This window comes from Oncorhynchus tshawytscha, linkage group LG17 (assembly GCF_018296145.1).
Source record: "Oncorhynchus tshawytscha isolate Ot180627B linkage group LG17, Otsh_v2.0, whole genome shotgun sequence".
NCBI classification, from domain to species: Eukaryota; Metazoa; Chordata; class Actinopteri; order Salmoniformes; family Salmonidae; genus Oncorhynchus; species Oncorhynchus tshawytscha.
Window position 1 is genome coordinate 8,732,277 of NC_056445.1, and position 9,441 is coordinate 8,741,717.

At 45.9% G+C, this 9,441-nt stretch overlaps 1 protein-coding gene across 1 annotated transcript; it reads left to right on the top strand.

Moving 5' to 3' along the window:
• Nucleotides 1-939: 939 nt before the first annotated feature.
• Nucleotides 940-8,866, top strand: LOC112216799 (proline and serine-rich protein 2). Its single transcript, XM_024376876.2, has 4 exons — nt 940-1,411; nt 2,376-2,603; nt 4,176-4,449; nt 4,872-8,866. The coding sequence occupies exons 2-4, from the start codon at nt 2,475-2,477 to the stop codon at nt 6,443-6,445; spliced, it is 1,977 nt and encodes a 658-aa protein (XP_024232644.1). The 5' UTR covers nt 940-1,411; nt 2,376-2,474; the 3' UTR covers nt 6,446-8,866.
• Nucleotides 8,867-9,441: the final 575 nt, after the last annotated feature.

Here is a 9,441-nt window from a genome sequence, read left to right on the forward strand (position 1 = left end):
GCTGAAACACCTGTATTTTGGAGCTGCCTTACACAAGCAAAAAAGAGACCATGCAGATTTATTAACTCAATACATTTTTTAAAAAAAATCACTGATATGTGACATGTATTAATGCCAAAATAACATGCAAAACAGGCAACAACAAAAAAAATATATATATAAATATATATTTTGTCTAAACAGGTGGTGCTCAAAGCACGTGGGGCACTACTGTGCCTTCCCTGAATGACGGATCGCCACTGGGTACTCCATCACTAGAGGTGGCGAAAAAATCACCAATATTAGCTTTACGCTTTTTTCAAACACAAAATAAGAAGTCATGTTACTTTAAAATTGAGATAGCGCTCAATGGTGCTGCCCATGCATTCACAGGAGCCATTATGATACAGATACAAAGACGAATTCTCTTTCTATTATGGGTGGCGAATAGTGTAATGCCAGCAGCAAAAACTGCGGCCAAAGACTACCGGGTCATGGCCAAAAAAATACAAAAATGTCCTCAAATTAAACGAAATGTTCGCACGTAAACCAAACTACATAACAATTCTCCAATTGTCTTGTATTTTAATTTGGGTGTTGCTATGATGATAACAGTTCTTTGGAATGCCAATAATTATGTCATTCACTAGGCTGGAAAAAAATAATCACTATGATTCATGAAAATATCAGACATGCCTGCCTATGAATTAATTGTTAATAACAATGCCAGGGTATGGCGTGAATTGCGTGCCAACCTCATTTGTACCAAAGTGGAAACTGTAATGAAACTCTAGTCCAGAGAATCGGGTTTGTTAAGTTTTGGTCCCAACCAGGGCAGGGCAAAAGCTGCTACACGAGATTTGTAGGCTAAACAGGATTATTCATTACATCTCGTGCATGATATGAGCTCATAATTATTAAGGCCATATACGGTCTGAAGCAAAAGGTTTGCGGAACATTCCAGATGTGACACGTTAGTGCGTGCGTTAAATTCAAGGGATGGCCATGCTGTCATTAGCCAAGATTGCTTAATTGTTTAAGTGAAAAAGCCTATAATAGCCTACATATTTAACTGGGACTCAGAGAAAGGCGCTCTTGATCATTTCTAGTAGTCAGTGGGCGGTCTCCAGCACTTGAAAGAAAGCTCCACTTCACTGCTCAGCTGCGGTATTGGGTGGAGTCTTGTGCGGCTTGACGCTTCACTGGAACAGGAGACCTGCTACATTACGCACGGAGAGGTCGCCAAGTACGCCTGTACCGCGAGGAGACTGGAGGGCAGAGAACTCCGAGAACAAAGCTAACGATTTTATGTTTTTGTTCTACGAAAAGGAAGAGTTTGTTACTCCATCCCTGTATACAGAGTGACGTTTTGGGACATTTGGATATATATTTTTTCTCAGAAGCCTATGGTTCTTTTAAGATTATTATAAAGGTAAGTGCATATCTAAGAAATTTAAGTACAGTACATTCAATGTAAATGTGTCTACCATACCTTGTGACTATGGAAGCGTATTTTGGACTAATTGGGTATAATATTTCAAATCCGCAAAGAAAATACTGGGAATGGGGATTATGAAGTCCCAGTGTCCCACTGCAAAATATCTTAATTTTGGTCTTTATTTGATCATGACATAATGGAATGGAATGTGTCAAAGCAGTCACCTTGACAAATCACCCATCAACAGCTTTGAGCATCCATTGTAAGTTTATTTTGAAGGTCATAAACAAGGAGGGCTTGTCCGGTGGAGCCTATTTGCTCGTCGCTAACATACCTGCTCCAGAATAACTCGTCTATCAGTTTATGAGCTTTGTACTAGACAATGCCGGGCCATGACTACCCACGGAGTGACGGGTGCAAAAACCTGCACTGTATGTACTAGGTATATTGTAATAACTACCTGCTATAGAGGGTATGATAACTGTATTAAGAGAACGACGCACTAGTCGAGGGACCTACTGAACATGGCTAAGACTTGGTTGTGTTGCCCCGCTGAGGCGACCAGCAGTGGCAAACATGACAACCTGTTGCAAAATGACTGGTACTTCACTTCAGCTGAGATGGTTGAGTCAGTGTCCGTTTGGAGTTCAAACTTGGCTTGAGAGTTTGGTATTTACATGAAATATATGTTTTTTGGGGGTGGAAGGAATGAGGAAGACATTTTCCCAGGGGAGCTGTGGGAGAGTGTTCTGTTCTCACCAGCTGTCTCCCCTGAGAGTATTGAGACAGTCAACATGATGTTGATGTTACAGTAAACCAAAACACCACTGTATTATTACATTCATTCTATTACTGTACACCCTTTGTTCAGTAGTCTTCTACTGTACACCTACTACTATGTTATTGTTTGACCTAGCCTCCTTTCCTGAAAGCCGTCCCCACTTCTCTCTGTTTCCAGGCTGTTTGAGGAGATTAAAAGGTTATTCAGAGTGAGAGCAGACACGTTCCCTCGACTCTCTCTCCAAGGACTGCTCGGAAACCCCTGGCCCCTCATGAGATGCCCACGAGTCGCCTGGCATTTGACCCGATAACCATGGACGTCCGAGTGAAGGCCAATCCGAACCTCCACTTCGGGGTCAACGGGGGTCACGACGGCGCTGATAGAAACTCCCACAGTAAACCATTTGTGAGTATAACTTATATGAAACCCGTTCCGTTAATGGTTTATTCTCTTGGTATCTTAGGTCAAAATGTCTCAATGTTTCTCCCTTTGTTCACAATTTACGCACCCATATTAGGGGGGCATGGCGTTGAAGTATTCACCCACCTGTTCCTGGTTTAGAGCAGGTGCTTTTCAGTGTGTGACTTAAAAAAAAAAAACTGACTCATCTGTTTATACAGCAAAGTCTGTCTCCATGCCCCACTCTGTCACTGAGACATTACACAGGATTAATGACTACATCCTGTTGCATGTCTCAGGGATGACACACACAACAGAGAGACTGAGGGAAAACCGGTTAAGGAGCAGTTTTGTTGGTCCTGCTTCACACACAAGTCAGTGGTCTTTGTGTTTGGTTTCAAATGAGTTTGCCTGCAGATGTGTGTGTTGGTGCGTGTGTGCACATGGGTGCGTGCATACATGTGTGTGTATGGCTGGTGTGTGTGGCTGAGTAGAACAGGTCTGTGTTGTGGTAAAGATTTACCTCTGGTAAAGGTTGATCTCGCCATCCCCACAGCGATGCCTAGCAACGAGATGTTATCCTGCTGCGGTAACCTGTTCACCCTAGTAATCACAGGCACAGGGTCGTAACCTGAAACAGCAAACAAAAAATATTTGGTTTGTCGCTGATTGACAGTGGTGGTAATGGTTGATGAAAGGGTGTATAGGTGCATCCGTTGTTTATTTTCTTGTTGCAATAAAAATGGGCCATTGTCAACCAGGTATTTGTGTCTGTGTGCACTTTCCTGGGTTTGTGTGTCTACTGCCTACATGTGTGTATTTAGATGACACATTGTTTTATGGGGGATCTTCAGTATATATAGCTAGTCTCTAGCTCATTTGTGCATTCTGTTGACCTAATACCTTTTTCCTAAACCCATTAAGGTTCATTTTAAACAATCTAACCAGGTTGCCCTTTGATTCAGCGTATTATCTTGAGTGAAACAGACCCCAGGGAGCAGTGGAAAAATCTATGGTCGGTGTCATCCAGCAGCCGTCAAAGCAGCCCCATCGTTGTATACCCTATGTCTATTGTGTTGTGTTCTGTGGCTGTATGTGCTCTGTACAGATGGACAGGTAGTGATGTAACAGGTATAGGCAGTGAGGCCTCCCTGCTGGAGGGTGTAGGCTCCTTCCTCCAGGTCTCAGATGTCCACGAGCAGATGGTCCCTAAAACACAGCACACCGAACGAACGGCAGACAAACAGCAGATTGACATTCAGTGTAGTGTGTGTGTGTGTGTGGTCCTTTCGAGTATGAGGGGAAAGGCTAAACCAACAGGATCTGTGTTTGTTTACATCCTTAACATAACTTTTTTGGGCAACAGGAAGTATATTCCATACACTAGACCTGATTATGGTATAGGAGATACAGTTATACGACACCGTATGTCACATTAATGTAACTCGTGTTACCAATTACCCCTTAACCAAAGAGCACCTTTAACCTACGTTTCTGATGATCTACTAGTGTGTCCCTGTAGTTGGCGCTTTCCATCCAAGTAACTTGTGTGTTGTTGCTCTGTGTCGCCCCCTACAGGAGGATAAGGCGCTGCATTTCTTAAGCCAGGAGGAGCAGGATTGTATCCTGTTCTTTGAGGAGACCATCGACTCCCTGCTGACTACCCCAGCAGTGGATGAGCTTGATGGGCCAGGACCCCCCATCCGGGCATCCGCCCCCAGCCTCAGCCCCGTACCACCCCTCTCAGCCTTGGACAGGCCCACCAAGGACCAGGACATCATAGACCTGGTTCGCCCAGCACAGACTGATCTGGTCCACCCCACACATGCACCATTCAACCCCCCCATGCCAGGTACAGAACAGTTCACTCCTTGCTCCACCCTGAACAGTAATGTTTACATTTGATTATCAGTCCCTTGGATCATTAGAATTACTACAGTCAAATGAGATCAGACTTCACTATCATCAGCATGACAGATTACTCAACATGGACATTTGTACTGTATAGTGTCACGTGTACTCCCTCTCCGGCCTCCAGGTCACAAGGCTGCTCGTTAGGGCACACACCTGTCACCAGCATTACGCACCTGACACTCACCTGGACTCCATCACCTCCTTGATTACCTGCCCTTTATATGTCCCTCCCTTTGGTTTCTTCCCCAGTCGTCATTGTTGCAGTTTCATGTCGGTGCTCCGGTTGTGTTTCTTGTTTTGTTTGTTTGTTAAAATGTATTCACTCCCCGAGTTTACTTGTCAAACTCTTTCTCTTTGCAGATTTCACCCAGAATATGGTAATGAACAACCCCGAGAGGCATTTTGAGAACAAGCCGAGGCGTGAGGTGATGGAAAACTTCCCTACAGAGTACAACCTGCCCCTCCCTGGCAAGGACAGTGCCTCCTATGGCCACACCCTGTACCAGCCTGTAGGCTCTGTCCCCACCCCTGTCCGCATCGCCCAGAAGATTGCAGAGCACCAGGGGAGTGCGGGGAACACCAACATCCTCTCTTCCTCCCTCCTGCCCAACTGCCGTAGGAGCCTCAATTTAGAGAACAGAGAGAGACCACCCACCCACCCAGATTATCCAATCAAACAGGGCCCGACCACCTCAGCCAAGCCCACCCATTACCCCAACAACATCAGCATGATAATGGGCAGCAACCAGCACCACAGCCATTCGCTGGCCAGTGTGAACCTCCAGGACAGGAAGTCTCAGATGCTGGCTAACCTATCAGGGACGACCCACCCTGTGGAGGCGGAGGAGCTCCATGGGCTGCAGAAGGCCCATGTAAACCTTCCCACCCGCAGTGTGTCTTTCAAGGATCCCACTCCAAATAAGTCCCGGATGGAGGCACTGTCCAAACTGGGCTTGACCCGAAACAGCAGCACAAACACCAAACCCACTGCTGCCCCGATTCCGGTTGCCACCCCTACACCCGTTCCTATGCCTACCCCTACACTGACACCCGTGACTAAACCAGATGTGGCCAGACAGGCAAAGACCTTGCCACCAGAAACAGTCAACACAAACACCTCTCATGAAGGTATCCATGAAAACAAGCCTGCTTCTCCGTCGCCCGAAGTCTCGTCCAAGGACTTTAACAGCTATGGCGGGAAGACCATCGTGGTGAACCCCTCTAAGGCTGCTGCTGCTGCTCCCTCCCCCAGTGGCCATGGCAGTAAGGCCCACCCAGTGACCTCTCACAGTGACTTCAACCCTTACGGGGGTAAGACTAAGGTAATGAAACCTGCTCCTGTTACCACAACCAGGGCTGACCTAACCCAACCAGACATTGAGAGCAGGGACGTGCCTCCCCCAGCCTCCACCCCAGCAAGAGTGATGTCTCCCCCAGCCTCCACCCCAGCCAGAGTGATGCCTCCCCCAGTCTCCACCTCCACCCCAGCCAGAGTGATGCCTTCCCCAGCCTCCACCTCCACCCCAGCCAAAAGGATGCCTCCACCAACCTCCACCTCCATCCCAACCAAAGGAGAAACCATGTCCTACGAGGTCAAGAGCTACGGGGGGAAGACCAGAATGGTCACCCCATCCCACACCACCCCCTCCCCCGTTTCCACCCCTGATATCCTCACACACACCCCAGTGAGGTCCCCCAGCAAAGCTTTAGCCCCAGTGCCTTCTCCAGCCTCCAGACCTTTCCGCTATAGCACTCCCCCTAGCGCCAACAGGGCGGTGGCGTCTCCCACTTCTCCGGAGTCCCGGCCGAAGTCCATCTCCAAGCCATCCTTCCGCTCCCAGGGGATCACAGTGCAGTTCTCCGGACGGGGAGTGACGGATGAGTCGCGCAGAGAAGCTCTCCGGAAACTGGGACTGCTGAAAGACACTTTCTAACTCTCTGCATAACCTCCATTCAGCTTCCAGGTGGACAGACGTAACGAAGGCTTCTGGAGTTTTTCTGAAAGGGTGCGAGGCGTGGCAGGAGAGGATACCTACATTACAGTGGAATGAAACAGGATCCGGGCTGAAACCGGCACACCCGGTTCTGAGCGCTGAATGCTGACAAACGAGTCCGACACGTCACATGGCCTAGTTGACAAATACACACACACACACACACACGGACATGTATGCACACACATTCGTCAAACAGACACACACGCACTCAAACACACACTTTGCACATGCACTCATACCCACAAATGCATTCGCCCAACAACTCCCACACGTATATGCATCAAAGCACTGTCTCTTTATTGTGCTCTATTTAACTGTGGTCCTACTAAGTGTTTTACATTGCCTCTGAATCAAGACATATTGTACTTTACAGAAAACATGTACCTCTATTGTTCTCTGGGCCTGAAACAGACAAAAAAACAGACTTGTTCAAAGGGTAATGCAGACAGCTGAATGTCTTTGGCATTGGCATATCTGGCAGAGAGACAGACTTTTTACTACCTTTGCTACCTTCTGACGTCACATCCTCAGCTACCAGTGAGAATCCTTACATGCTCTCGCTCTCCAAAGATGGATATATATATATATATACCCAATATATTTACGCTTACTTTGTATGACACTATATTGGATTACTGATCCGTTTGAGGCAGGTACTGATAAAGTGGACTTGAACCATTATAAACTGGCTGTGAAGTCACCGGAGAACTGAAGAGCCTCACAACATGTTACTTTGTTTACCGATTTCAGCGTTGTTGTTATCCAGGGGGTTATTATGAGTGTGATTTATCTCACCGTTCAGCTCTTATGAGCGTGAACAAGGACAAAGTTTGAAGGACTTTCAGAATAAGGTTGAATTGACTTCACTCACTAATTGTCACGTTTACTCCCTCTCCGGCGCTCAACGTCACCAGTTTACTCATTATTACGCACACCTGCCACCATCGTTACGCGCACCTGTGCCTCATGACACTCACCTGGACTCCATCACCTTCCTGATTACCTCCCCTATAGCTGTCACTCCCCTTGGTTCTTTCCTCAGGTGTTATTGACTCTGTTTCTGACTAGCTGGTTCATGTATATAGGCTACTCGTGTTGCTTGCATTGTTCCATGTTTATTTATTTATTAAATTCACTCCCTGTACGTACTCCCAGCGTACACATTACACTAATCTATTAGAATGTATCTATATTCCCTGTGAGGACGGTAACCATCCTACTCATAAATATTGATGATATCCTACTTGATAGGTATTTATGCACCCATTGATTTCCACTACTGCCTCATGGTATGTCAATGACAGGTCACTCGGAAGGGGGGTACATTCCCCCATGCAAGAGCAAAGCTTAGGAATGTAACAATTGATTGGCATACCAAGCAAACTAAGCAGCGATTCAAGTACCGGTAGTTTGCATTCATGGACCTCATATGCTCAGCTCGAGGGTTATCAAATTATTGGAAGTTCTGAAGTGACCCCATGTGTTTTATCTCCTCATATGACATTTTTGTGAATGTAAGTTGCAGAAAAGAACAGGCTTGAGTTTCTAGGAAAGGAGTGATATGTAAATTACAGCGCTGGCTAAAGGGTATTTTTTACTCCATGGACGTGCCTCCCACACAAAACCACTGAATGTGGTTTGAAAAGTAGACTTTTACTACTTTGAGGGGAAAAAAACGTAACTTGGTGAGGACGGGCAAGGGCTTGCAATGTCCAAAATACAAGCACTGAAGCCACAGAATCCAGAAATACTCAGAAGGACCACTTTTGTTCATGTACTGTATGCTGAACTTGCATTTGCAGTGTGTCATTTATCTGTCATCATAACTGATGCCTCTTGTTTCTCGCTGGACTGCAGATGTATTGGTACATAACCCTGGTGTGTGTGTGTGTGTGTGTGTGTGTGTGTGTGTGCGTGTGTGTGTGTGTGTGTGTGTGTGTGTGTGTGTGTGTGTGTGTGTGTGTGTGTGTGTGTGTGTGTGTGTGTGTGTGTGTGTGTGTGTGTGTGTGTGTGTGTGTGTGTGTGTGTGTGAGAAACATGTTTGTCCATTTTAAAGTTGTTTTTTTAATGAAAAAAGTCAGACTCCGGTTTTGTAGTTCATCTACAGTAACTCATGAAGTATCTAATACACACAAACACACACTGGGAAAATATACCTGTAGTTTGCAGACCCAGGGAGAGAAACCAAAGAGACTCACGTACAAAATCTTTATTTGACATTCAATTAACATTTACAAATTGTCAACAAAAGTTGCTGCTATGGTACAACAGCGCCTTTATAGTTTTGTCTCATTGTCTTATTGTACACAACGTTTAATGTACATCTGCATCACCTAATAAAGAGAGTAATATACATGACTTATCCTATCCAGAGTTTATTCTCCGCAGGGCATTTACTATACCATGTTATGAACGAGTAGAATCTCAGTGTATGGTTTATAATGATTTCTCTTCCCTGGGAATTCATTCACCATGGTTTTAATGGAACAGTACACAGACAAGCTTTCCAGGGCATCAACTCACCTCAGCCTACACTCGAAGCCCTCATTCTATTACTTCATTGACTGTCCATCCATGAAGGTCATGATTCCAAAGTTCCCTATCTCCTTTCTGCCACTAAGATGAGATAATTGGACAGTCAAACTTCCCATAAGTCTTTCTCAATATTGTTTTTGTCTGTCCCCTTTTCAGATCGGATGACAGAGGAAGACGTAAGACTATTGAGATACTTTCTTTCGTACAGAATATTTCACTGGAGAGCTGTAGCCCACTGTGTACTGTCTCTCTGCTCGGTGGACGGCCGCTCCCAGTTTCACATGGGTATGCGCTGTCTACACTGCAGAGTTCAGACCACTTTACCCAGCCAAAACAGAGAGCCTTTCTTTCCCTCTATAGGGCATGGGTCTAAGTGTGTATCTGAGTGTGTGTGACCA